This window comes from Lepus europaeus, chromosome 18, assembly GCF_033115175.1.
Source record: "Lepus europaeus isolate LE1 chromosome 18, mLepTim1.pri, whole genome shotgun sequence".
Taxonomy (NCBI): Eukaryota; Metazoa; Chordata; class Mammalia; order Lagomorpha; family Leporidae; genus Lepus; species Lepus europaeus.
This window is the reverse complement of record NC_084844.1, coordinates 44,177,488-44,205,388: the sequence shown is the minus strand read 5'-3', so window position 1 is coordinate 44,205,388 and position 27,901 is coordinate 44,177,488. Positions and strand designations below refer to the sequence as shown.

Below are 27,901 nucleotides of genomic sequence, written 5' to 3'. Positions count from 1 at the left end.
TCGAAGCCTCAGGTCTTTGCTTCCTCTTCCAAAGCCCCACTCCCCCCCCCACCCCGGCAGCCGTTGAGCCCAGCAGACTCTTTCTCCCGTCATAACCCACTTCCCTCTGGCCATCATTTTGACTTTTGGTGGTCTGTGTGGTCTCCTTGTGCCCCTGTTCGGTCAGCAGCATCATGCCCCCCAGACACCTGCCGTGACTCCCTCTGTCTCCCAGGTGGGGATAGGAGCAGCGGCCTGGGGTCTGGACCCTGCCGGTTATACTCTGAGCCGTGTTAACCTCTGCTTCCCCAGCCACAGGTCCTGTTTCCGGCACCTACCGCTCAGGGCTTTGGGAGGAAGACAGGGAGCCCGGTGCTGCCTCAGTTACTGCCCAGGACGTGGCCTCTCTGTCCGTGGACCGCTCCCAACTCTTCCAGCTGCGAGTGACAGAAAGCTCCACAGGGTAGAACTGGCTGTGGCTCAGCTTTATTTGGAAGTTTCAGAGAGACCAGGCCCCAGGCCTTTCCTGTCTCTCAGCTCATCTTCTAGGCTGAGATAAATCATATGGGAAGAGAAGTATGACCCGGATTTCAGCAATCCCAAAGCACGTTCTTGCTGCTGATTGTGTCCCCTGCCCCCATGAACCAGGGAGCCCGGAGTGGGTTCCTCCTATTGGCCAGCACCAGTCACATGAGGATGGAGGACCAGCTCGTAGGCAGCAGAAGCTCCCCGGGTCCGCCTGCCTCTCCAGCTTTGGGTCTCATTGCTTTTCTAGCTGTGTCTGTTATGGAACTCCCCAAAACTGGTTCGAGGAATTGCTGTAGAACCCTTACATTGAGCCAACCTGCTGCCATGCAGCAAGCTGGTCATAGGACCAGGGCCGGGAACAACGTAGGTGTTTGTTGCAAAGCACAGAGCCTGGGACCCAGCAGCCATTGCTTAATTCCTGGGCTCCCAGAGGGGTTAAGGGTAACAGTTTTTGAAGACTGAAGGTGGCGTTGGGAAGGGCCTGTTCTACTCAGGTCCAGGTCCCCAGTTGGTCTGTGCCGCTCATGGCCATCCTTTGGTCAGCAGTTTAGCATGTTCTGGGAATGTTAGTTATGGCAAAGCAGGCCCCTGTCCGTCTGGTGGAAATGCCTTCTTGCTCCGGGCCTGGGGTTCCTGGGAAACCCCTCAAGAGCAAACTGGACACCAGGATGCTGTCCATGGAGGAGACAAATGACCGCCTGAGTCTCGTGTTCAGGGACCCTGTAGCGCCTGGCACCACCCTCAATTCAGTGAGCTGATTTCAGGAAGAGCAGAGGGAGGCTGGGTGTCACGGCCTACGCTTCGTGCAAGCTTAGTGTCCCGCCACCTGTGTTGACATTCCCTGGTGACCTCATGGCTGCACCCCTCGTGCCTGCTTTCTCAGCCTTACTCCACGCTGGCCGTGAGCAACTGACCTGGCCTCCCGTCTGTAATCGGGCCAGATCTCCACTCCGCACCGGCCCCGCCGCGCTGTCCCTGCCCTGAGCGCTGGCTCGCCTGACTTCTAGTGCGCAGGGTACGTCTGTGGCTCCTGTGCCCTCTGCTGCCCCTGTGTGTCTGTTGGGACCAGGGACTGTGTCTCCTCCATGTCGTTTCACTCACTCACGGCTCAAGCGTGTACCCGCAGGGACCGGTGCTGGGTGGGTGCGGGAAACGGATCGCAGCCCCAGGAAGCAAGCGGTCCAGTGCGGGGAGACTGAGGAGGAGGCAGGCGTGGTGCGCCCCACAGCGTCCACCTTCGGGCATTACACAGCACTTCCTCGGCCCTTCCGAGCTTGCTGTCTGGTCAGCTCCCAGCGTAGCTTAGCCGCTCTGCTGCTCCGCCAGCATGGGGGAGGGCAGAGCAGTTGAAGCTGTCGCCTCCGTGGGTGTCCTCTTGCTCCCCATTCTGTTCCGCCTAGCTAATTCTGCTCGCACCCGTTCAGATCGGTTGTTGAAATCCAGTGGATTTGGGCTGACTACCCATTGCGTGCCCAGTGTCAGCAATGGGATAGGGTGCAAAGGAAGCAGGAGATGGCCCCTGCCCTCCCGGGCCAGGCTTGAACATGTGACACAAGTCAGTCAGCACTCGGAACATGCACTCATGCCGGGGAGGGGGGGCGAGGGCATGTGCACAGCCAGCCTCAGCCCATTCAGCTCTAGGGCTGGGTGAGAGGCCACATGACTATTGTATGCGCACTTTCTTGTAGTTGTACGTGACTACACACTGTGCTTTTGTGTAGACAGAGTAGTACAGCCACTCAGACCCCCAGTGGATGTCTGAAGCTATGGGTAAGGCCAAACTCTACACACATGATGTATTTTCCTATACATACACACCTGTGATCACATTTAATTTATAAATCAGACACAGAGGAGCAGGTGTTTGGCCGGTTGGGATGCCTGCATCTCATATCGGAGTGTCTGGGTTTGAGTCCTAGACCCAGTTCCAGCTTCCCGCTAATGCTCACCCTGGGAGGGAGCAGGTGGTGGCTCAAGTGGTTGGGTCCCTGGTACTCACAGGAGACATGGATTGAGTTCCTGGCTCCAAGCTTCAGTCTAGTCCAGTCCTGGCCATTGCAGGTGTTTGGGGGGTGAGTCAGAGAATGGTAGTTCTCTCTGTCTGTCTTTGTCTCTCAACAAAAAATAAAATAAAGCTATGTGAAAATAAGTTAGGCACACTAAGAGGAACAACAATCATATGAAATACAGTGCTTATAACATTAACTGTAACAAGAGTTATGTGCATGTGGTCTCTGAGCTCTCTCAGTTTACCATATTTCACCTTTTGACTTAGGGAAGCACCTTGTGGCTTCTCCTTGGCACATCCGAGTTGCCAGCATCACTGCTTTTGCACTTTGTGGTCATTTTTTTTTTTTAAAGGTTTATTTATTTGAAAGGTAGAGTCACAGAGAGAGAGAAGGAGCGACAGAGACAGAGAGGTATCTTTCATCCGCTGTTTCACTCCCCAAATGGCAGCAATGGCCAGGGCTATGCCAGGCGGAAGCCAGGAGCCAGGAGCCAGGAGCTTCTTTTGGGTCTCCCACATGGGTATAGGGACCCAGGGACTTGGGGAATCCTCTGCTGCTTTCCCAGGTGCATTAGCAGGGAGCTGGATCTGAAGAGGAGCAGCCTGGACTCGAACCAGAGCCCACCTGGGATGCTGGTGTTGCAGGCGGCAGCTTTACCAGCTACGCCACAATGCCGGCCCCCATGTACTATCTTGTCTATTCTCACAACCCCAAAAGGAAGGTGTCATACTGCAAAGCAAAAAAGAAAAAAAAGTGAAAACTCTAAGAAGTCAGTAAATTTCCCCTAGGTCTGACAGCGAGAAGGAGGCCCAGCTGGGACCCAGACCCTGGCGTGCGTGGCTGTCAAGGCTGTGCTGTTGGCATGAGAGCTCCAGGCGGGCCCTGGGTTTCAGAGCCCGCATTGGAAAGGAAGGAGGGAGGACCTGGCCTGGGGGGCAGCTGGCTTGTAGCTGATGGCCTTGGTGCAGGCAGGCAGAGAGGCTGGGGGGTTGGGGGGCTGGGCTGGCTGTGGGAGTGCCCGCATGGCCCCGGAGCCAGGGAAGAGAGGCTGGGGGGTTGGGGGGCTGGGCTGGCTGTGGGAGTGCCCGCATGGCCCCGGAGCCAGGGAAGAGAGGCTGGGGGGTTGGGGGGCTGAGCTGGCTGTGGGAGTGCCCGCATGGCCCCGGAGCTAGGACTTGGGCTTCCTGAAGCATGGGCCATGCCCTGAGCAGCAGAGGGGCTGCTTGTGGCCAGGTGTGAGGGGAGTGGGCTGCCGGGGCCCAGGTTCTCTGAACATAAGCCCTGCGCTCTGTGTTGGGAGACATGAAACTGGATTAAAATGCTCTCCCTTGGTAATGCCCAACTCAGAGACAGAACGGACAAGGTTCATTCATCCAACTGGAGACGAGGTGTGGTGGCAGGCATCTGGTGCGGACACTGGGTTCAAGTCCCAGCCCTGCTTCCGATTCCAGCTTCCTACTCATGTACACCCTGGGAGGCAGCAGGTGACGGCTCAAGGACTTGGGTCCCTGCCATCACCTGGAAACCAGGTGGAGCTTCTTGCTTAGGGCTAACCCGGGCCTGGCCATTGCAGGCACTTTGGGAGTGAGCTAGTAAATGAAAGATCTATGTGTGTCTGTCTGTCTCTGTCTCTGCCTTCCAAATTAAAAAAAAAAAAAAAATTAAATGAAAAAGCAAGGCGGCTAGGGTAGGCATGTGGTTACTAAGAAACCAGAAGACTGCAGATAGAGTAATGCCTTGGTCTCCCACAAGTCCCTTCCTGGGCACGGCTGGGCAGGTGGCCATGGGCCTGGGAGGCCCCCTAGGCAGCCACAGTAGAGGACACGGAGTCTTCCTGGGAAACCCCAGGCCCTCTGTTTGCAGGAAGACCTGCAGGCTCGCGAAGCTCTGGCTCCTTCTGCGTCGGCTGCTCTTTGAGCAGACCTGGCTGTCGGGCTCTCCAGCCTGTGGCAGAAATAGCATGCTAGAAGGAAATGGGACAGGCGTGCCGACAGGTGGAGTGACAGAGTGACAGCTGATGGCCCGACGGCGTGGGGCCAGAAACCAAAAAGCAGATAAACGGCCACAAAGGGTATCAGCCCTTCCGTATATGGGGACGTGTGAGGTGTTGGGGTGACTGGTGCCTCGGACGGGGCTGGTGCCCTTTGAGAGAGGCGTGGGGCATCAGTGGGGCAGGGCACTGGCTGCTGGGAGGCGTCACGGGGGCAGCAGGTGGGGGCAAGCGCTTCAGCACAGGATGGAGGGGAAGTGGGTTAGGTGCAAGAGGGCACACCCAGAGTTTGAAGTCCTTCAGATGAATTTAGAGTGTTTCACTTAAGAAAATAAAGAGTATACAAAATGTTTGTTACGTTCATGATTGTCCAAGTAGTAGAACTTAGAAGACTACTTACAATAGAAAATACTGTCTTTAAGGGTTGGGCTTCAGGTACCTGGAAATTGTGACAACGATGCCTCTCTTTCCTGTCCTCCTAATGATCCAGATGGATACGAATTGTTACCATTTTATGGAAAACCAACATGTTGGCACTATTCTTAGAGCTTTGCATGGACTAATTCCTGTATTAGTATTTTTAAGATTTATTTTATTTGAAGGAGAGGGACAGAGAGAGAGAAAGATCTTCCACTTGCTGGTTCATTCCCCAGATGCCTGCAATAATCAGAGCTGAGCCGGAACAAAGCCAGGAGCCTGGAAATCAACCTGGGCCTCCCACGCGGGTGATGGGGTGACGGGGTGAGCAGATCCGGCTGCTTCCTGGGGTGCACATCAGCAGGAAGCTGGAAGTGGGAGCGGAGCCAGGCCCTGAACCCAGGGACTCTGACAGGGGATGTGGTCACGCTGAGGGGTCCTAAGCGCTGGGACAAGCACCTGCGCCGTCACTGTTTTCAAGTCCCTCAGGGTTCCACTGAGCTGCCGCGGTTGGCACCTTTACACTGAGAAGGCTGTGGGGATACGGAGACCTGCGCCACTGCCCACAGCCCTGCAGGGCCAGATCATCTGCTCCGGGAAGGCGGAGGCTCGAGCGCCGGGTCCACAGTGTGGGGTGGGAGGGGAGCTGGCTTCGGTCCTCTCCGGCAATGCTGACTCGTCTTTTCCTGGAAAAAGTAGTACGCATTCAGGACGCACTGGTTCTTAGAGCTGGCCGGGGCCTAGGAGCCCAGGGTCCCTGCCAGCCTGGACACAAGCGACCTCAGCCCCAGGGCTTCCTAGCTCCGCCCCACCCCACCCTTTTTCTTTTCCTCGAGGGAGGCAGTGACGGTTCCTTCCTTCTGTGGCGCTGACAGCTTCCAATTCTTGCAGGTCCTGTCTTCTGGCTCCTTCCCATCCTGCTCCCAGCTGTTTTTTCAGCCTGCCCGGGGTTCCCAGCCCTGGCCTGGGTGTCCTTGGTGCTAACGGGCAGGCTGGGACAGGGGTTGTCTCCAAGATGAGCTCTGGCTCTTCCCTGGCAGCTGATGCTCCCTGGCTTCTGTCTGCAGGGCTGCGGCCCACCCACCCCGCCCTCCATGTCCACACAGTGCCTGGCCGTCGTGCTGGGGGGAGAGGGATGTAGACAGAGGGGGTTAGTTGATTCTCAGCATGATCACTGTGTGCTTACGACAGCGAGGCGGGGACAGTGGCCTCTGACGGAGCGTGTGGGCTGCACTCCCGCTGGACTCCACCGGACCCTGTTCTGTGGCTGCGGTTTGGGCAGTGTGGAGGGGCTCCTGTGCGTTGTACTGGATGTGACGTTAGGGGCTGTCTCGGCTTCTGCCACAGTAATCAGATGGCTGGAGCAGGCCTGTGATTTATGTATTCCCAAGAACGCCGGGCAGCGATGGAGTGTTCATGCGTGCTGGGGTGTGTGCCTGCACCACGCTTGTCTCTGTCTTGGCCTGTGGGGCCGGGGGCTGCTGGTCTCAAATTCCCCTGCTATTTTTAGGGACCATATCAGCCCAGCTGTCGGGGAGTTTGGGTGTGTGTCAGTAGAAAAGTCCACCCCCCTTGTCCTTTTCCCTGACCCTCCCACACCGCCTGCCCCCACCCCGTGCCCTTACTGCAAGAGCCTACTCCTCCCTGCCACCCCCCACCACACACACACACACACACACACACTCTGTGTCGCCCTCTCCACCCTGCGTACCTGGTCCCCGCCGCTCGCGCTCTGCACCGGCTCCTGCCGGGGTCCTGCCGCTCTGGCTGCGGGAGGGGCCTCGGCGAGGGCGGTGCCCGGGGCGGGGCTGCGGCCGGCCGAGCTATTTTGAGCTCTAACGGAGCAGCAGCAAGAGGAGACTCCTTGCTCTGGGCTGCTCTGAGCCAGGCCATGCGGGTGAGTGTCCCTCTGACCCCCACCCCGGAAATGTCCCCTGCTCATGCTGTTTCCTGATTTAGGGAAGGAGGGGCCTTTGTGTTTTTTTACCCCAGATGTGGCTGGAGTGGGTGGGGAGGAAGGGGTGGGGCTGCTTGGGGCTCCTCCGGGAGCCTCTTGGTGGGAAGGGGAGTACCCAGCCCCTCCAAACCCCTCAGAGGAGGAGGCAGGTCCTGGGTCTCCTGTGCCTGATACATAACTTCGGGAGCTTGGGAGGGGGCACTGCCTTGTACACCTAGGTTTCTTGGGTGGCACCCGCTACCCTGCCTTACATGCTGTAGTGCCTGGGAGGCCTTCATTCCTTGGAACACCATTTTCTTCCCAAGCCTGCAGCCCAGCACCCCCGGGCCCTGGGAAGTCTTGTCCCTGGGTTGTGTTGCTGCTGTTAGTGTCCCCACCCCCTCTTCCTCTTGCCAGACAGGGGAGATGGGCTTGAGACAGGAGGGTCCTAGCTCACTGCCCCAGCATGGCCTCCTCCATTGCTGTGCGTGGGGCACTTGGATGGGACACAGATGGCACCCGGGGCTGCCCTGGCTGTCCGTGAGTCTCTTTTTCAGTAGTGATTACTCCGGAGAAGTAAGTTCCTTTAAAAAGAAAGTGAAGAGAGACATAGCTGCCTCCCAGATCATTCCACACCCTCCCCCCACCCCTCCCGGCCACCAAGGGTAAGGTTTTCGGTTGTGTCAGCACTTGGCAGAGTGCAGGCCGGCTTGGAGCGGAGGTGCATCAGGAGCCCAAGATGTGAGTGTCTGTGTCTCCCTGTGCCCAGGGATTGCCCCACCCTGGCCCTAAAACTGGCTCCAGTGCCAAGGTGCCTGTGGGCAGAGGGGCTGGGCAGAGAGCTCTCGCCCTGAGAGGTGGGTGCTTCCTAGCCGGCCTCACGCCCCACCCACCCCAGATTCCAGGCCACTGGCACCAGGCAGGTCACAGATTCAGGGCTCTGCACTACGATGGCCAGGCGGATGGCAGGGAGCCCTACAGCAGGGTGGTGAGGGTCCCCAGGGAAGGGGGGCCTCTGGCAGGCCTGGCCGTTGGAGGAAACCCGGGCCCTTCTGCAACTGCAATGGCAGCAGGAAGCCGTCCCAGTGCACCTGCTTCCTCCGGGCAGACCGGCAGTGACAGCAGGCACTCACTGCTTTCTGTTCCGCCCTGGGGCGGGGAGGGCCCTGGCTGGGGGCTGGACCATGGGGCTGGGGTGAACATGCCAAACTCTGCCCCTTCCTCCACTGGCCACTCCCTGCAGAGCTCCCCTTCCTGTCTGTGCAGTACACTCAGGTCAGGGGTGGAGGGGAGCTGTGGCCTGGCAACCCCAGCCCGGAAGAACAGCAGTGCAGGTAGACGGGAGGCAGGCTGGGGGCAGGGCTGGCCTCCGTCCCTTATGGTGGGCCTTGGAGGTTCTGGCTGGAGGACAGGCCAGGGCATGAATCCTGGATCTGCCACCCATGGCTGCGGGCCCCAGGTGAGTCACTAGCCCTCCAGAGCTATCTTTTGCTCACCTGTGAGCAGGAGTCAGGGACGTTGCGAGGCCCAACGGGGAGAATGCGAGTGGCAGGTTCAGCCTTGCCCCGTGGTAAGTGCTCAGGAAAGAGCTGCTGTGACTGGCCACTGTGACTGTTCCTCCCTCCCCCCCCCACCTCCCCAGTTGAGACAGCTGGCCCCAGGCTGGGCTGCACAGGGAAAGGGCTCCCTGGGAGCTGCCCCCTGGGCCTAGAATGGGAAAAAAGAGAGGGGGGAGAGAAGGCCAGGCTTCTCTCTGCATGAGAAGCCGAGGAGCCCGAGCGGTGGCAGAGGGGAGAGGCCGAGCTTTCCCAGGGCCCTCGCAGAATTACCTGCTCCTCTTGGGTTCACAGCATGCGAGCGTGAGCACTTGGGCCTCTCTGCACGTGTCCCTGCCTAAGGGGCGGCCTGTCGTCCTGTCGGGGGTGTTGTCCTCTGAGGGGCCCAGAGGAAGGTTAAGGAGGGAAGGTCGCCCTGGTGGGTGCTTTGGGAGTGACAGAGACGGGGTACACGGTCCGCAGTGTGGTTCTTGGGCTTCTCCTCTTTGCGAACAAAATGTTTCCAGCTATTACTTCCTTGGCGATTTCTTCTTTTATTGACTATTTAGCAATCTTTACAATAAAAATAAGCGGTAAGTAACAAACACATAACAAAACGGATGCCAACTGTCTCCATTGTGTCTAATTCACACAATTTACAAGATTATTATGAGCACCATTTGCATACCGTTTAGATTCCAGTCTTTCTGGTGATGTCATTTGATGTGGAATTTTCCATATGGTTGCATTGTCCACAAGTTTGTCACTATGAATGGCAGTATAACAATGTGTTGAGCTGATGTATCGTGGTTTACCTAACCGTTCCCCAATTCTAGGCATTTGGGTTCTGTCCAGTTTGGAGCTGTCATCTAGATACATCCATAAAAAATTCTTTGCCAGGACGGCGCTGTGGCTTAACAGGCTAATCCTCCGCCTTGCGGCGCCAGCACACCAGGTTCTAGTCCCAGTCAGGGCGCCGGATTCTATCCCGGTTGATCCTCTTCCAGTCCAGCTCTCTGCTATGGCCCGGGAAGGCAGTGGAGGATGGCCCAAGTCCTTGGGCCCTGCACCCGCATGGGAGACCAGGAGAAGCACCTGGCTCCTGGCTTCAGATTAGCAAGATGCGCCGGCCGCAGCGGCCATTGGAGGGTGAACCAACGGCAAAAGGAAGACCTTTCTCTCTGTCTCTCTCTCTCACTATCCACTCTGCCTGTCAAAAAAAAAAAAAAAAATTCTTTGCTTAGGTTTGCAGGTATTTTTCTTTCTTTCTTCAAGTCCATACATCAGAGGCCCATTCCTGAGGCTGGGACGGTCACACCGGAGGATGCTGCATTTTGTGGTTATCGTGGATCCCGCAGAGAGCTGCTAAGCACTTTGAAAGTGTCCTTGCCCTCCCTCTAGACCCATGGCATTGAGTTTGCTATCTATTGTTGCTAAATTTAGAGATTACACCCGCTTTGTAGCGCACCCTCAGGGATCTGGCCGCGGCAGGCTTGCTGTCCACAGTTTGCAGCTGTGAGGAGAGACCAGCTGGGAACGGGAGGACTGTGCAGAGGACCCCTGCTCTGGCACTCACCGTGCAGCCAACCGTCTCAGCTTCCGTACCCGGAAAGCGGGAGGATTAGATGAGGAGGCAAGTGGGGAGGGCCTCTCCCCGTGCTGCCTCTCCCTAGTATTCCTCGAGTGGTGGTTGCTCTTCCTTCCCCTCCGAGGGAGGAGGTGCTCAGAGCCTCAGTACGGCGCATGATCGTGGCAGGGTCTCCCTTTGCAAGTCCAGAAACCCCATTTGGAAAGTTGCCCACTTGTAAGCACTGCACAGTCAGCCCTGGCTTGACTCGACCCCTCCCACTGAGCCTTGGCACTGGTCAAGTGTGCCGTGCAGATGTGGCCGCGAGAGATGACTCCATCCCCAGGGTGCCTGCTTGCTTAGCCCACCAGGAACCACGGGCCAGTCGTGGAGCAACACAGGCCCTGGGGTGACCAGCTTGGGCTCAAACCCACAGTAGCTCTGTGACTTCTTCCCCTCCTGAGTCTTTTCCCCTCAGCAGTAAAATGGGAATAGTAATAGTTCCCATGGCTTGGGATCCTTGTAAGATTTTATCTAGAAAATCAGCATTAAGTACTGTGTCTGGGCCCATCTTGTTGTAAGCATTCTAGCTTCACTAATTACAGTTGTTGGAAATGGCTGGACTCTCTGGAGTGGACACTGTCAGGGAGGAGAGGCTGTGGCCCTGGGCCCTCGGCTGCACAGACCATTAGTCCCCAGTGCTAGGTTGACTATAGCAGAGACATGGCTGTCATCTTGGGAGTTCTTCCCTGTAGTGTTTGGGTAAAGATGGCTTGCTCTTTTTCTTTTGTTTTCAACTTTTTAAAAATTTATTTTTAAAATTTTTGGAGATAATTTTTTAAAAGATTTATTTTTATTTATTTGAAAGATAGAGTTACAGAGAGAGGTAGAGACAGAGAGAGAGGTCTTCCATCTGCTGGTTCACTCTCCAAATGGCCGCAACGGCTGGAGCTGAGCCAATCTGAAGTCAGGAGCCAGGAGCTTCTTCCGGGTCTCCCAGGAGGGTGCAGGGGGCTTGTGCCATCTTCCACTGCCTTCACAGGCCACAGCAGAGAGCTGGATTGGAAGAGGAGCAGCTAGGACTAGAACCAGCATCCATACCGGATGTTGGCGCTCCAGGCCAGGGCTTTAACCCACTGCGGAGCGAAGTGGGGTGGGGTGGGGTGTTGGGGTTGGGGATAACACTTTTAATATAATCAAAGGCTTAATGGCTCCACTAAATAAGGAGTTCAACAATTAAAAAGTAAAAAGACTGTAGTCCATTGGGAAGATAGGCAAGGGCTATAAACAATTATCCAATGAAAAGAAGTTCAACTTCACTCATATAAAGTAAATTTTAAAGTAGTCACACAATCGAAAGGCAGAGAGACTCTTTCATCTGTTGGTTCACTCCCCAAATGGCCACAATGGCCAGGGCTGGGCCATGTAGAAGCCAGGAGCCTGGAACTCCATCCAGGTCTCTTTCGTAGGTGGCAGGGGACCAAGTGCTTGAGCTGCTGCCACCCAGAGTGCATTAGCAGGGAGCTGGGTGGGAAGTGGAGCAGCCGAGACTCAAACCAGGACTCCGATATAAGATGCTGGCCACATAGGCAGCAGCTTAACCCACTGCACCGTGATACCGGCCCTGATAGCTTGCTCTTGATCCTCAGCAAATCTTGGTTAAAATCTAGTGATAAGGAAGAGAAGGAAAATATCTGGGAAGTTCTACACAGAAGCCGCAGAGAGAATTTTCTCTGGGGAGAAGCCCAAATTTGTACTGAAAGTGGTGCTGGTGAGGGGCGCCTGACACAGAAGAGCAGGGCAGCTATGGGTGGCCAGCGTCCTTCCTGCCGGGGCCTTGCAGAACCACCCTGCACAGTTGGAAAAGCTGAGCAAGAGATCACAGAGCAAATGAGTTCATGCAGCACTTAAAAAAAAAAAAAAAAAGGTTTCTTTGTTTGAAAGGCAGAGTTAGAGGGAGAAACAGAGAAAGAGAAAGAGACAGAGACAGAGACAGAGATCTTCTATCTACTGCTTCACTCCCCCGATGACCATAATACCAAGAGCTGGACCAGGCTGAAGCCAAGAGCCTGGAACTACATCCAGGTCTCCCACATGGGTAGCAGGGGCCCAAGCACTTGGGCCATCCTCTGCTGCTTTCCCAGAAGCATTAGCAGGGAGCTGGATCAGAAGTGGAGCAGCTGGGACTTGAAATGGTGCTCATATGGGATGAGTCACAGGCGGTGGCTTAACCCACTACACTACAACGCTGGCGCTTCCTTTAACAAACTTAACATCACTGGCGTACTGAATAACGAAACGGAAGTCAACAAGGCAAATTAAAAATATCTGATCGAGGAGCCAGCGTTTGTGACCCCGGCATCTCACGTGGGTGCTGGCTTGAGTCTTGCCTGTTCCACTTCCTTTTTTGTCCCCCCCCCCCCAAATAAACATAGTTAACCCAGTCACACCCAGTGTTTAAAAGAGCAGAGGAAGGGAATCCTCTTTAACAGTGGAATAAGAAGAGATTTTCTCAAGGCCACCCAGGATGCTTGAAAGCATTGGCTGGAAAGGGTTCCTGTTCTCCTTCCGATCCAGCTCCCTGCTAATTTGCCTGGGAGAGCAGTGGAAGATGGCCTAACTGCTTGGAGACCTGGAGGAAACTCCTGGCTCCTGGCTTCTGCCTGACCTGGTCCTGTTTTGGCCATCTGGGGAGTGAATCAGCAGATGGAAGAGCTCTCTCTCTGTGTCTATTCCTCTTTTTTGGTAACACTTTAAAATAAAATAAATAAACCTTTAAAAACGTAATTGAAAACAAAATTATCGAATTTCTAAACTATAAATCCATTATGAGCAGTTAGAAGAATGAACCGAGAGTGACCATTTGTGTCCTGGGGCCATGCTCTGGCATAGCAGGTCAAGCTGCCTACAATTCTGGCATCCCATGTGGGCACCGGTTTGTGTCCCAGCTGCTCCACTTCTGATCCAACTCCTTGCTAATGGTCTGGAAGAGCAGTGGGGGACAGCCCAAGTGTTTGGGCCCCTGCTACCCATATTGGAGATTTGAAAGAAGCTCCTGGCTCCTGGCTTCAGCCTGGCCCAATCCTAGCCATTGCAGCTGTCTGGGGAGTAAAGCAGTAGATGGAAGATCTCTCTCTCTCTCTCTCCAACTCTTTCAAACAATACATAAATCTTTAAAACAAAAAAAAAGATGAAATATGCCTGTTTTCCACCTCGAAGAGCCTGGATTCCATTAACCCAGCACAGCCCTGACCCCCGTGCAGACTATGGGAGGCAGCAGTGGTGGCTCAAATGACTGGGTTCTCACCACCCACTTTGGAGACCTGGATTGAGTTTCTGGCTCCCAGCTTTAGCCTCAGCTCAACTCTGGATGTCACTTGCATTTAGGAAGTGAACCAGTGGATGGGAATGCTCGCTTTCTCTGTGTCTGAAAAGAAAAAAGAAAAAAAAAAAAAAAACCCAAACACTTGTTTTTTAAAAGATTTATTTATTTTATTTGAAAGTCAGAGTTACACACAGTGAAGGAAAGGCAGAGAGAGAGAGAGGTCTTCCATCCTTTGGTTCACTCCTCAATTGGCCACAGCGGCTGGAGCTGCACTGATCCAAAGCCAGGAACCAGGAGCTTCTTCCGGGTCTCCCATGTGGGTTCAGGGGCCCAAGGACTTGGGCCACCTTCTACCGCTTTCCCAGGCCATAGCGGAGAGCTGGATTGGAAGTGGAGCAGCCAGGACTCGAACCAGCGCCCATATGGGCTGCTGGCACTGCAGGTGGTGGCTCTACACACTAAGCCACAGCGCTGGCCCCACCGAACACTTTTTAAATGGACCAGTTCTTCACTTCCACTGAATTTAAGGCCAAGGCCTCTCCATGGACAGAGGCAGAGTCCCCTTGCTGGGGGTCAGGAGGCCCATGTAGGGCAGCTTTACTCTTCCCCAGGCCTCTGGCCCTGGCAGGTGACTGGGCTGCCGGTGGACAGCAGAGTTGCTGGGTGAGGGGAGCAGTGTCCTTAGCTCCACTCCTGGCCTGCAGCCCTACCCCCTGGTTTCTTGTGTGGAGGGCCCAAGTGCCTCTGCCCACAGCGTGCCTGGGTGCCGTGCCTGGAAAGGACTCCACTGTTTTCTGGACTGGTCCAGCCCAGAGAGGCCCAGAGAGGTCACGGGGCTTATTCAGGGGCGCACGGCCTCCAGGGGCAGGCAGGAAGCTCTGTGCTCTGTGCCTTCCTTCTTCCCTCTGCCCCTCCCGTAACCTTGCCTCCTCCGTTCCCTCCCGCCTTTCTCCTTGTCGCCTCAGTGTCTGTCTCAGCAGGTCCTGGCCTTTAGGAAGACCCCGAGTTCCTGAGAGACCCTGTCCCCCCCGTTCCTTCTCTGGCCCAGGGTGCCAGGCTACCTTTGGCGCCATGGCCTTCTCGTCAAGGTTCGCCTTCTGGGAGCAAAAGGAAAGTTGGATTTCAGAATCTTTATGTTTTCCCCGCGTCTGGCATGATGTGGCTGCAGCAGGAGATGGGCTCATGGGCGGGGGAGCTTTGGGCTGGAGATAGATGGGGCCTGTGTGTGTGCTTGGGGGTGCTGGAGAATGGGGGCTGGTGAACTCACTCCTCTGCCCTCATGGGCTCCCACGCTGAGTCACGCACGCTCCTCCCCTGAGCGCCACCACAGTAACCTGAGCCGCCTTTTGTCCCTCTGATGCCCCTGCAGGCTCACCCTGCACACCCCTCCTGCCCGCCGGGCTGCTCTGACTCACTCCCTGGATTGCGGGCTGCTCTGGCGGGGCTGCTGGGAACCACTTGGCCCTGAGGCCTCTAGAAGAGTCTGGAACTGAGGTGGGCAGGGGAGAAGGGACCAAGACAAGGGCAGTCAAGCTAGCTGCCCGCTGGCTCCAGAGGGTGACCCAGGCTGCAGCAGCCCTGGGCAGGCCCCTGTGCCTGTGCACAGTCCCCGGCCAGGCCCTGAGCTCCAACCCCCAGAGCCCACGGGGCAGGGGAGGGACCGGTGAGTCAGCCTGAGGCTAAATCCAGAGCTGAGCTCAGAGCTGGGCCTGCTGTCCCAGACACTTTGGGGGGCAGCTGGGGTTTGCCCCAGTGCCTCGCGAGGGCCGGACATTTGGGGTCCCATTTGGAGACTGTGAAGGACATGGATTGGACTTGAATCTGGGCCGTTCCCAGCCCGAGCTCTCAGCACCGCATGCCGCAGCGAGTGCGTCTGTGTGGCTTGCGAATTGCTCTTCCTCTAACCTGTGTGTCTGGAGCTAACGCATGTTGTGACCCCCCATGGGTGGCCCGGTGGGGACAGCAGGTGCAGACCTCCCCTGTCGTCCCACCAGCCCCTCTGTTCCCCTTGTCTGCTGCAGTCCTGTCTGGTGAATATTTACCGTGGCCATGACAGAAGTTGAGCTGATGGGCAAAGCAGCCCAGCCCCTTGCTGGCCAGTGCCCCAGGCACTGCTAATTGGAGCTCAGAATTTCCCATGGACCCTGGTTAAAAATAGAGAATCCCCCCAGGTGGATAATGGAAATGTTCTGTATGTTTCCAAAGATCGTCTCCTTTAGGAATCAAGGGTTTCTCCTGTGCCTACTCCATCACACCAGGAGAGAAAGGCCTGCTGACAATGGGGTGGGGTTGGTACCAGGCCTTCAAGAATAGAAATAAAGCCCCCCAGGACTGCCAGTGCTTTGGGGGCAGAGATGCTGGTAAGGGGGAGAGGGGGGGCCCTCTGAGCTGGGGGGAGCTGAAGACCCCTGAGAGCCCCCACGTCGTCATGGGACCCTTTTCCCGACAAGTTATGGGGTCTGCTACTTCCCTGACTCGGTTCCTCCCTCTGACTCTGGAGGGCCAGCTCCAGGCCCCAGGCATCTCTCCTTCCACAGCCCGCCCCTCGCCCGGGTTTCCTCCCTCCACTGTGTGGTTGGCAGTTCTGCAGGCCTCCTGAATGCCGCTGGTGCCCCACTTCCTGCCTCCAGCCAGAGCTCAGCTGTGGGCGGGAGCGGGGAGCTGGGCCTCTCGGGCTCCCAGCGAGGGAAACCCACACAGGACCTGGAAGCAGGGCTGGGCCAGCGCCAGCCTGATGGGGGCCACCTGTCCCCTTTACTCTGATGTCTGCGGGCCCAGAGGGCACCCATGCTGGGCTTATTAAAAGAACGTATTTTTCATGAACTTTTTCAGGACGCCCTCATATGCATGGGTTTCAGATTTTTTTTTTTTGCACTAAAATAAAGGTCTTTCTGTTTCATTTCCCATGTGCTCTGTTTGAGCTATGAACGACCTGTAGTGTAGCATGATTGAACTAGCTGGATCTTTCTCCCTGCTATAATGTCGCTAGTGGGTGGGCTTCCTGAGACAGCCCCAGTGGGCGAGGTGGCAGGTCACTGGGGCCAGGGTTTGGGACTTTCACCCCCGCAGAGACTCCATCCTTGAAGTCTCTGTAGATAGATCCAGTCCAGGGTGGGCCAGCTCTTGCCCCGGTTCCCTAGCCCCTGAAGACTTGGGAACTCTTCCTCTTCAGGGAACCGAGGCCCCTTGTGTGTCTTCTCCCTGCCCCTCGAGTGCTGTCTGCCAGCCCTGACCTGCCAGTGACTCCTTTGTCGTCTGCTCCCCCAGGTTAAAGAGGAGGACAAGATCCTGCCAAAGCCTGGCCCCCTTGGCAAGGAGGAAGGGGCTGTAAGTGCTTCTCCGAGACCGTGTGTGTGTGTGTGTGTGCGCGCGTGTGTGTGTCTCCCTGTCCTGGTGGGGTGGGCTCACCCCTGTCCCCGCCAGCTCCAGGCTCACCTGCCAGGGGCTCTCCCGATGTGGTGTGGCTGGAAGGAATGCCAGTACAGGGACAGCAAGTGCGGCATGGCGGTGCTGGCCTGGGGCATGTGAAGGTGCCCTGGGGACCCTCTGCAGTTGCCTACCCTTAGTTGTGGTTCCTGAGCCCTTTGCGGGCTGAGTGACAGCTGCTGGGACTCTTCAGCCTGCCCTGGTGGCGTAAGACAAGGGCACAGAGGATCTCCCTGCAGCTGCCACCCTCCCTTCCAGGACCCCGTCAGCTGCTCGGTGCCCGTGACCTGGAGCAGCCTGCAGCTGCCACTGTGCTCAGGAGTGGGCCTTGACTAAAGCTGGACTTTTAAGGCAAATGAGGAGATCTGGTTCCTGGATAGCCGAGTCTAGAAGTGTGTAGTTGGAGAACTGCCGCTGGTGTAGGGGCTGGCCGTGCCCAGGGCTCTGGGGCAGAGCCGGGTCACAAAACAGATGGGCGCTTCTGAGCCCCACAAGGTGCCTGTTGCAGTCCCCCCACCCCACTCCCACTTCCTTGGATGATTTGATTGGTCAGGCACCGTGGCTTCCTCCTCGTGTGTACACAGTCCTACAGGGCCGGCCTGAGATGGCAAAGGCCAAGTCTGAGACACGCTGGGGAGGGATGAGTGCGATATGTGGAAATGATGTGCAAAGTGCTTGGAAGAGTGGCGCGTAGTAGGTGTTGTGTGTAAGTGCCACCAGCTACTGTCACTGTCATCCTCCCTGGGGGAATGGGAGGAAGGAAAGGGCAGCGGCCAGCTCCGTAGTGCCCTGGCGTGCCAGTGAGAACGCGTGGCCAAAGAGGTCCAGGAAGAGGCACTTTGAGGCCTCCCCTGGACTCAGCTCTGCTCAGGGCATGGGGTGGCCTCTCCCAGATCCAAAGAGGCGTGAGCAGTCTCCCTCCACAGAGCCCGGTGCCCAGGCATGCTGGCTGTGCCCTAGCAACGCCCCTCAGTGAGTGGCAGGTCATTACTGCCTGGCTAGCGAGGAGCCCCAGGTTGACCTAGTGCCCCTCAGGCTACATGGCTGGAAACCTGCCCTACCATTCGCCAGCCTGACCTCCCCTGTGGCCATCCCTGGGGACCGTCCCTGGCAGCGTGTCGGGGAAGGAAGGGCAGCAGCAGGTGGAGTGGCTCCAAGCTCCTGCGTGCCCACACACTGAGAGGCTGGCCGAGCCTGGAGCCCCACTCTAGGGCAGAGGGGAGCCATGGGCCGCAGCTGCCTCTGCTGCCCGTCGTTCCATCTGTAGGGCTCTAAACACTCGAGAGGTTTGCAGGAGGAGCACTGCATAGAGCCTGGCTGAGACAGGAGGCTGCGGTGGGCGCTTCCTGGCCCATCAGCCCGGGTCTCTGCTGCTTGCGAAAGTGTAGGTGAGGGGCGGACACAGAGGCAGAGCCCAGGAGCTGGGGGGGAGCTGGGGGTGTCTCGGGGCCAGGAGGAGCTGCCTGACCACTGCTTTCTTCCGATGGGCCAGCTCCACATCTGACTGTCGGAGCGAATGATGGGGAGAGCAGGGTGCGTGCAGGCAGGCAGCCCCGGAGCCATGGGAATGGGCTGTCTGCCCTCTCCCCATGACCTGGGCTGTGTTTGGGCTTCAAGGGAGTGGGCTTGCCGGGAAGGGGGCTTGCTTGCCGCCCTGACATCACGCCAGTGATCTGGGGTGCCTCACGGGCCCTGGACACTCTGTGCTGGCATTGCACAGTCCCGTGCTAAGCCTGGGGATAGACAGCAGGTGGCAACTGTACCTGATCATGCACCTTCAGCTGGAAGGCGCAAAGCGGCCTCTGGGGTAAACTCTTAGCTCTGTGTGTTGTCTGGTGGGTAAAGAAAGAGGCCCTGCCCTGCGACTTCCTCCATGCGTGGGGTGGCCAGGGCTGCGGGCTCAGATGCTAATGTCTCCCTGTATCTGTGTGACCGTAGCCAGAGGGCAGCTCCAAGGACAGCACAGGCGCAGCTAAGAGTCCCCAGCCCCCGACCAGCCCGGGGCCCTCCGAGACTCCCCAGAGAACTAAGAGCCCCACAGCGGCCCTTGCCATGAACGGGCTGGGGGCTGCCTCAGCAGAGGGCCCAGGCGAGGAGGCGCAGGGCCTGTCCCGGAAGCGGGTGGCGAATGCAGTGAGGAAGGTGGTGAGCAAGGTGCTGCCCGGCGAGGAGCCCGGGAGTGCCAAGGAGCCTCCGGGCAGAGGGGTCAAGTCCCCTGAGCACCCAGCGCGAGGCAAGAAGGGAGAGAAGACAGCCCCTGGCCCCAAGTCGCCGCCACCGCCTCCCCCTCCCCCTCCCCCGGCTCCGTCCAAGTCTGAAGCAAAGAAGGAGACTGCCAAGGATGAGCTCTCCGTGGGCCTGCGGAGCCTGATGTCTCGGGGCAAAGGCAAGGACCACAAACCCCGCAGCAAGCAGTCTCCTGGGAAGGGGGAGAATCCTCCCAGCCAGGAGCCGGGCTCCCCGGTGCCGCCGGCAGACTCAGCCCGGAAGTCGAACCTCCCCGGAGAGGCGCAGTCCAAGTCACCGGCCCCTGGCATCCAGCAGGAGGTATTCGAGTGTGCCACTAACCTCCCGTGTGACCCCCCACACCTCGCTTGAGGGCCAGGCACCCCCCTCCAAGCCTCCGCAGCAAATCCCGCATGATGGAGAGGTTGGCTCACGCCGTGTGGCATCGGCTGGGGCTGCATGGCTTCCCTTACCTGAGTGCCAGCACCCGGGGTGCCATGGGAACTGCTAACCAGCATGCTGCTGGCCTGTGACACTTGCCATGGGATTCAGGGCCTGGTCCCCAGCCACACGGTGGCAGCACAAGGCCCCAGAGCCCAAGCTGAGGATCAGAGTCTTAGCAGATCAGTGCTGGGGTAGAAAGCCAATGGCGCTGGCTCCCGCTGCATGGCCTGGGCCCACGTCCCCAGCCACTCGCCCCTGCGGGACCTCAGCAGGGTCTTCTATGAAGCCCTTGGGGCTGGAAGTACTTTGGAAGTTAGTGACTGATGTAATATAGAGTGTCATAGCGTGCGCAGCGAGCAGCAACCTGTAACAAACACATTCGTGTCTCTAAAGCAAAACCTATGCAAATGCACACTGCGTGGGAACAGAGGAAAAACAGCTTTTGCCTCCAAAATAGTTAAGAGAAAATGCTTTGTTTGGGGGCCGCTGTGAGGATTTTGGAGTCGTAACTGAGGGCAATACTTGTTTTAAAGGGTTGCTGCAAAGATTAGAAAGCACATGCCTGGTGCTGCAAGCCTAGTGCCTGGTGGCTCCTCCTGAGCCCCAGAGTTCCTGGGGTCCTCCTGGTGCCCCATCCTCAGCACTGCAGCTTCCCCCAGCCCTCCTGGCTCACAGTGGGCACCCGGGAAGAGGCAGGGCGGGAGCCAGCGGTCAGCCCCTAGGAGAACCTGCAGGTAGCCAGGGAGTGTTGCGTGTCTGTCCCTGGACCGGCTGCCAGCCCCCTCTGGCTCCCCTGTCCCTCCTCCTCTCGCGGATTTGGGGACTGAGACATGTCCTGAGCTGGAACCCAGCCACTGTCGCCTGGGCCTGGGGCAGGAGTGAGAAGGGTGAGTGGGAAAACCAGGCCGTTTGGCACTCCAGGCGGTTAGGACAGACTCCCAGGCCCCGTTCCTCGTTTCTCACCACCTGGCTTGCTCCCCTCTCTGGCGCTGGGTCTCAGTGACCTCCTGGGCTGCGATCCCAGCATGCTGAGCCCCCCTGCTCCCTGCGCCGGGACTCATGGTGGTTTGACCTTTAGGCGGAAGCTGCCCCAGAGGCCCTGCTGACCCCCGCCGAGGAGGCCCACCGGCGGCTTGAGAGGATCTTCACAGCTTCTGTAATGCACCTGTCGTGTGTGTGTCCTCAGTCCCTGGCCCTCCTCTCTGGAGGCTGGTGGCTGGGCTGTGTGTGCGCGTGTGCAGGAAAACCTGACTGTGGGGGGAGGCTCATGGCGATCCCTGGGCCCCCCACATGGCCTGTGTCTGTGGAGGGTCTCCTTCCAGAGAGCACCCAGCCCTGCGCACAGGGGAAACGGAGCCCTCTTGCTTGGGGATCCAGGCTCCTTCTCTGGCCTGTTCTCATACCTCAAGGGCAAGTCTTGGTGCCAGGACCTGGTGGGCGGCGAGGCAGGGAGCTGATGCACCCCGTGTTTGTTGCCCAGGCCCTCAAGGCTCACGTGGGACCTATTACAAGCTTCAAGGCCTGGCTGGATCCCCCTCTGCCTCCCAATGGCCTTGGAGGGCGCAGGTGGTGACCAGGAGGCCAGGGCTGGCCATTGGGCTGCCTGTGGTCCCTCAGCTCTTGGGTAGTTGGCAGCCGGCACCACGTGATACCCCCGCTGGCTGTGGGGTCAGAGTGCCTCCTGGGGGTGTTGCAGGGTGCAGTGGGGCTTTGAGGGAGGGTCCCTGGACTTGAGCTGTGGTGGCCTTTGGCTGTGAGTGGTGCCGGGGTGGAGTGGCACCCTTGGGCAGGTGTTTGGTGCTCAGGGACAGCTTTGTGCCGATGTTTGGTGACTATGGGAGAGCTATGCTGAGAAATGCCCTGGAGCTAAGGCAGGAGGCTCCCAAGGGGCCTGATGGGTAGAGGGAAAACGAGCCTAGTTCAGAATGGACAGCATGGCCAGCCCAGAAGAGCCGGGCTAGAGGCAGAGGTGCAGACTCCAGCCCTGGCCGGAGTAAATGGCATGCAGGAGCCTCTCCTGAGAGGCTGGGTGCTCACAAGGGCCTCTTCACCTCCCTGCTCTGGCCTCTCCTCTCCTCTCGGCCAGCTCTCAGTCCTGGCACTGAACACCCCCGGTGCTGGCCTAGGGCTGCTGGCTGAAGGGGACAACCAGCGGTGTGCTTGTCTTCACCCCTTTTCTCTCTCTCTCTCTTTTTGCTGCTGGTAGCTGGACCCTGAGGCTGCCTCTCCCGCCCACAGCCAGGTAGGGTGCTCCCGGCCTGCTCCGGAGCCCTCTGCTTCTTCCGGTGACCGCCCACCGGCCCTGGCCTGTGCCTGGGCTGGCATCTGCGCCCGGGCCTCGTGCTGGAGTGTAAGGCCTCCTTCCTCTGCAGGCTCCCTCCTTGTGTCTGGCGCCCCTCCCCCGCCAAGGCCTTCTGGAGCGTCCCTGCTCGAGCGGGCCTCTGTGTACCTGGTTCTCAGCCGCTGAAGCCCTAGGTTGAGGCCAAGTCCCTGCCTCGTCCCCAGCCCAGGCCTGAGGATGAGATAGTCTCTGTCTCCACCTCCTGGCCAGTGTGAGAATCCCACGTTTGGATTCCCTCTTGTGGAGTTAATTACCGGGCTGTGGTCCTGTGATGTCACCTTGTTTGTGAGCCCCAAACACGTGGCCACAAGAGCGTCCCCAGTCACACGCTCTGAAAGAAGTACAACACTGTACTGGTTTTTCAAATGAAGCTGCATTTCTTTGAATACAGCATGTTCTTATTTAACACACCAAAATGTTGGCAGCTGCCCAGGGACCACATTGCTGAAGGCTGCTTTCCCGGGGCCCGTGATAGGCAGAGGGCTGGGAGGCACTGGTGTAGCCGAGCCCTCATCCAGGGGTGGGTGGGGCAAGCCCAGCCCTAGAGGGATTTGTATGCCGCCAGGAGGTCGGAATCCAGCTTGGGAGTGCAACCTTGGTCTGTTTCTTTTGACTCCAAGAAATGGGACCCAGAGCACACTTGTTGTGTTGTCTCCCCTTCTCCCCTCGCCTCGCCCAGGGTCAGCATCAGGAAGCAGCATCTGGGCCTTGGCCTTGACCTTCACTGAGGAAGAGACGCCTGTGGGGAGGGACTCTCAGGGACCCTCCGAGAGCATGGGGCAGCACTAGTCTCGGGTTGGGGGCACTGGTTACCTTCTGCTGCTTTGTCCACACACAACAAGGGGAGCTGATGGGCTATGGGAGGCGGACCCTCTCTTGTCCTGCCTCCGCTGGCACCGGGTCTCCCCAGCTCGGGTGTCCTGCTTACAGGGGTGCTGGGTTTGATAGCCCTACAACCTGGCAGTGCCTGTACCCACCCCTCATGCCCATCTGTGTGGCATCAAGTCCTTGCCTGTGTTTGACAGCTGCCTCGCCCGTGTCTCTGGCCATGCTGCCTCCTGCCCTTGTGTAGCTCTGTGTGACGGCCGCCTCCTGCCCTGGGCCCTCTGCTGACCGTGACGTGGAGGAGGACCAGGAGGCTGTCTTCTGCTCCTGGGCAGGCCAGGGCACTCAGGGCCTGCCTCATCCCACAGCCCCAGGGAGTCAGCTGTCCCTTGGGTCTTGGTGAACAGGCCCTGTCATTTGCAGGAAGGGGGAAGCTGGGCCTGGGAAGTCCCAGTTGCTGTGGCCTGGGACTTCATGGCCTGGGCTCAGGCAGGAGAGGGAGGTGGCTCAAGGCAGAGCCTGGATGTTCGCTTTTCTGGGGCCTACCCTCTCCCTGGCACCTGCTCCCTGGGGCCCCGTTTTCCCGTCTGCAGGGCTCCTCGGAAGCCGCCATCGCCTCCTGGCTTCCCCAGCCTCTTCCCCTGACATCTCGGATGTCCCCGCATTCTGTGTGTGCCACCTCACTGTCACCCTCTCCCAGTGGCTCCTCCTGCAGCCCTTCCCCTCTCTCCTGCTCTTCCAGAGCAGGTCTCACTGTGTGCCCCCCTCTCTGGCAGGCGAAAACTGAAGAGCAGATCGCAGCCGAGGAGGCCTGGTGTGAGACGGAGAAAGTGTGGCTGGCCCATAAGGACGGCTTCTCGCTGGGTGAGTCTCGGGGCCGGGGCACTGCTCCCTGGGACTCTGGTCTCGGAGCTGGGAGTGAGCAGGGAGAGGCTGACGGTGTGGCTGGGAGGAGGCGGCACCACGAAGCTCCCCAGGTCTGTACCCAGCTGAGGTCCCTGCCCTGCAGCCACTCAGCTCAGATCAGAGGAGCTCAGCCTGCCGGAGGGGAAGGTGCGTGTGAAGCTGGACCACGATGGCACCGTGCTGGACGTGGATGAGGATGACGTAGAGAAGGTTCGCAGGAGGCCACTGGAGGTGCACCGGGCTGGGCACCCCTGCCCCTGCGTCTCCATTACCCACCTGCTGGTCCTGTCACACAGGCAAATGCTCCTTCCTGCGACCGGCTGGAAGATCTGGCCTCGCTGGTGTACCTCAATGAGTCCAGCGTGCTGCACACTCTGCGCCAGCGCTATGGCGCCAGCCTGCTGCACACCTACGCCGGCCCCAGCCTGCTCGTCCTCAGCCCCCGTGGGGCCCCCACCGTGTACTCCGAGAAGGTGCTGACCCCAGGGCCCCACCCTGCCTGGCACCTGCCCTGCTCTTTTGACTTCTTCTGGGCTCCTGGCCACTTGCCCCTTTGACCTTGAGAAGAGGGGTCACTTCCAGAGATAGGGGGCGGAAGGACCTCCTCACTCGTAATGGAGTCCAGGAGTGGGCAGGTGTCTGCGTTTCCAGGATGGCCCCAGCCTTAGAGTCCCTGAGCGGCCCTGGGGTAACACTGCAGACAGGCGTGGACCTGGGGCTGAGTTGAGAGCCTCCCTCTCTTGCCCAAGGTGATGCACATGTTCAAGGGGTGTCGGCGGGAGGACATGGCACCCCACATCTACGCCGTGGCCCAGGCGGCGTACAGGGCAATGCTGATGAGCCGTCAGGACCAGTCCATCGTCCTGCTGGGCAGCAGCGGCAGTGGCAAGACCACCAGCTGCCAGCACCTGGTGCAATACCTGGCCACCATCGCGGGCAGCGGGAGCAAGGTGTTTTCTGGTGAGGCAGGGACACCCAGGACGAGGAGGAGGGAGCGGGCGGGGGGCCCCTCCGAGACGCCGGCTCTGTCTCTCCCCGGCCTCTCCGTCTGCTGAACGCATCTGGCTCCTGGCCGCCCTGACCCACGGCCCGTGTCCTGCAGTGGAGAAGTGGCAGGCTCTGTACACCCTCCTGGAAGCCTTCGGGAACTGCCCCACCAGCATGAACAGCAATGCCACGCGCTTCTCCCAGATCTTGTCCCTGGACTTTGACCAGGCTGGCCAAGTGGCCTCGGCCTCAATCCAGGTGAGGGATACACCCAGGCCTTGGGGTAGTAGGGGAGGGGCCGTCCTAGGGAGCAGGCTCTTCCCTGGGCTTTTCCCCCATCACAAGGTGTCTGGGCACTGCCCATTGCCCCCGCTGCTCCGCCCTCCACGGCTCCTGCATGGGGCCCGGCTCAACTTCCTACCCGACTTCTCCCCCACCACACCCCCCGCCCACTGCTGGGGTGCTGGCAGCACCCACTTTCTCAGACTCACGCTCACTGCCTTCCTTCTCTCGGGCTGCTTCTGCCCAGCAGAGACCAGCTTGGCCGTGAAGTGAGGCCCAGCCAAGGCCACCTCCTGCCCAAGCTGGAGCACTCGGCACAGGCTCCCAGCTCCCGGCTCCCAGGAAGGCTGTCCTTGGGGGTCTGGGCAGGCGCTAGGGACCCCTCTGTGAGCTGGGCTGTCGTTTCCCACCTGGCTCTGGTTTCTACCCTGTCTGGTCTGGGGAGGCCTGGCCTTTGGGCAAGACAGGCTGCTGGCCACCAGGGCCTGGCTCCCAGCGACCGGCACCGCCCACCTCACTCCTGCATCCATGCCGCAGACGATGCTTCTGGAGAAGCTGCGCGTGGCCCGACGCCCCTCCAGCGAGGCCACGTTCAATGTCTTCTACTACCTGCTGGCCTGTGGGGACAGCACCCTCAGGTGAGATGGGGTAGAGGGGACACGGAAGGTGCTCTAGCCTCCAGTCTGTGGACTGGGACCACTTGTTGGCTGTGTGTCTGAGCCAGGCCCTGGCGATGAGTGAGACGTGGCCCAGGATGAATGAGACGTGGCCCAGGAACTTCCTGGCTCCGGCTACCAGGGCCTGGCTGTGCAGGAGGAGCACCAGGACATCCTTCCATGTTCCTGGGGCTGGGGTCTGGAGGGGAAGGGTGGGGTGCTCACCCACTTGCCTGTAGCCCCACGGCTCGCATGGGGCCAAGCTGGTCTCCGAGTCTACACTGACCCTCCCTGCCTGCGGTGGGCTGCCCCCCACTCTGTCCCCCTGCTGTGCTTGCCCCAGGCCGCCACCCCTCCCACCCGTCTGTAGCAGAGCTTAGCCTGGCCCCTGTCCTGGCTGTCCTCCCCCTCAGGCAGGTTCCCTGAGCCCAAGTGGGCCTCTGGCTGGAGGGAGGCCCGCGCTCTGACCAGGCACCCAGGCCACCTAGCAAGGGTGGCAGCAGCTGGCCTGGCGGTCAGGGATGACAGGCAGCTCGGGGTCTGGAAGCAGAGTCTGCCCATTTGTGCCCTGGGAAGGATCCAGTCTTGGCCTAAGGCCCAAGCCTCGTGCTGATGCCTTGGTTGTACCCCTAGGACAGAGCTCCACCTGAACCACTTGGCTGAGAACAACGTGTTTGGGATTGTGCCCCTGGCCAAGGTGAGGGGCCTGGGGAGCCTGGGGAGGGGGTCTGCGGTGCTCTGGGGGTGGCTGCACTTGAGCCCAGCCCTCCCCGGGAGGGACCGCCCCTCCGAGGTGTAGAGCCGTGTCCCCCGCTGTCCCCGCAGCCTGAGGAGAAGCAGAAGGCGGCTCAGCAGTTCAGCAAGCTGCAGACGGCCATGAAGGTGCTGGGCATCTCCGCCGACGAGCAGAAGGCCTGCTGGCTTATCCTGGCCGCCGTCTACCACCTGGGGGCCGCAGGCGCCACCAAAGGTTAGCCCAGCGAGCGCCCTGCGCTGGCCCTTCCCCCAGCCACCCAGCACAGCCTCGGCTGGGACAGTTGCCCCTCCACCGCCTGTGCCCCCTCCTGGCCTCCCTGGTCAGAGTACAAGGCTTCCAATGACCATGACAGCCCCAGGCCTGGCCTGAGCTGGCAGCGACAGGGCGCACTGGGAGGGGCCGGAAGGGTGAGGCCGCGGGGGCTGGGAGGAGACATGGGCGCTGTCTTGGGCCGTCCCCTACAATAACTCGACTTCTTGTTCCCTTCCTGACAGAAGCCCCCGAGGAGCCAGCGGGTAACCGACCGTGGCCCGCCCTGGGGTGTCGGGGCTGCCTGGCCCTGTCTTGATGCTGCCCTGGGCTCTCTCTGGGGGTGCTGGGCTTGTTCTCTTCCGGCCGCTGGGACTGATCTGGGGAGAAGCCCAGGGCTGAGCATGGAAGGGGAGCCTCTTAGCTGGGGGGCTTCTCTAAGGCCCAGGTGTAGCTGCTGCTTCTCCTGCCTGTTTTGCACTGGGGTCCTGGAGCCTGTTGGGGTGCCCTCCTTGGGGCTTAGGTGGGATGGAGATGCTTGTCCCCTGGGACTCCCTGAGGCCTGTCTTCCTGCGTCATCTTCCACTGGTATCAGCTTTTCTTCCTCGCGCACATCAGGGTGGCAGCCACTAGAGGGCAGCAGGCACCACGTAATGAATGGGCTGCTGCTGGGGCACTGGCGCTGGGGCTTGGGAATGACTGGGTGTGGTGGGGCCTGGAAGAGCCCCGTGGTTCCCCACCCAGCTTGCCCTGGAAGGTGGTATTTCAAGCACATCTTGGCTTTGCTTTCTTGGGGCTGCAAAGGGGCTGGGCCACAGAAGCCTGTGGTGGTACGTGGAGGGTTGGCCTCCTTGTGATGCCAGCAGGTGGCATCCCTGGCAAGCAGTTGTGGAAGTGTCCCCAGGCTGCTGGGCAGGCGGCATCTTGAGGTGACAGCCTGGGTTTCCCCTGCTCGGCTCTGCGCACGGGTGGACGGCTCTGGGGCGTGTTGCCAAGCACTGTCACATCCTGAGCTCCCAGTTGTTCCCAGGGCTGTGTGTGTGTGTGTGCTGCAGTGTCCTTGTGAGTCTCTGCCTGTGTCACTGTCATAACACTCAACCGTCTGTGCGTGTCTGTGAGTGGGTCTCTGTGGATGGTTTTCTGTGTGTGTGTGTGTGTGTGTCTGGGTCTCTCCGTGTGTGTCTCTGTGGGGGGGTGCATATGTGTGTGAGTGGATGTGTCTGTGAATGGGTCTCTAATGGTTTGTGTGTCTGTGAGTGTGTGTGTGTGTCTCTCTCTGCTTGGGATTGTGCCCCTGGCCAAGGTGAGGGGCCTGAGGAGCCTGGGGAGGCGGCCTCCCCAGGCTGAATGTCTCCCAAGTCTGAATGTCTCTGTAATGGTTTGTGTATCTGTGTGTGTCTCTGTGAGTGTGTGTGTCTCTCTCTGCGTGTTGTCAAGTCTGAATGTGGCCTCGTTTTCCTGCCTGCTAATCCTCACGAGCCCCAGCCCCCTCCGGCCCTTCCCTGGGCCCGTGGCC

The 27,901-nt window shown here is 59.0% G+C and overlaps 1 protein-coding gene across 1 annotated transcript in view; it reads left to right on the top strand.

Moving 5' to 3' along the window:
* MYO18A (myosin XVIIIA) overlaps nt 1-27,901 on the top strand; it is a 95,872-nt gene that overhangs the window by 29,054 nt on the left and 38,917 nt on the right. The window contains 8 exon segments of the mRNA XM_062215844.1: nt 23,325-23,412; nt 23,558-23,664; nt 23,751-23,927; nt 24,204-24,414; nt 24,557-24,699; nt 25,261-25,361; nt 26,013-26,076; nt 26,205-26,349. Coding sequence (XP_062071828.1) covers nt 23,325-23,412; nt 23,558-23,664; nt 23,751-23,927; nt 24,204-24,414; nt 24,557-24,699; nt 25,261-25,361; nt 26,013-26,076; nt 26,205-26,349 — 1,036 coding nt within the window.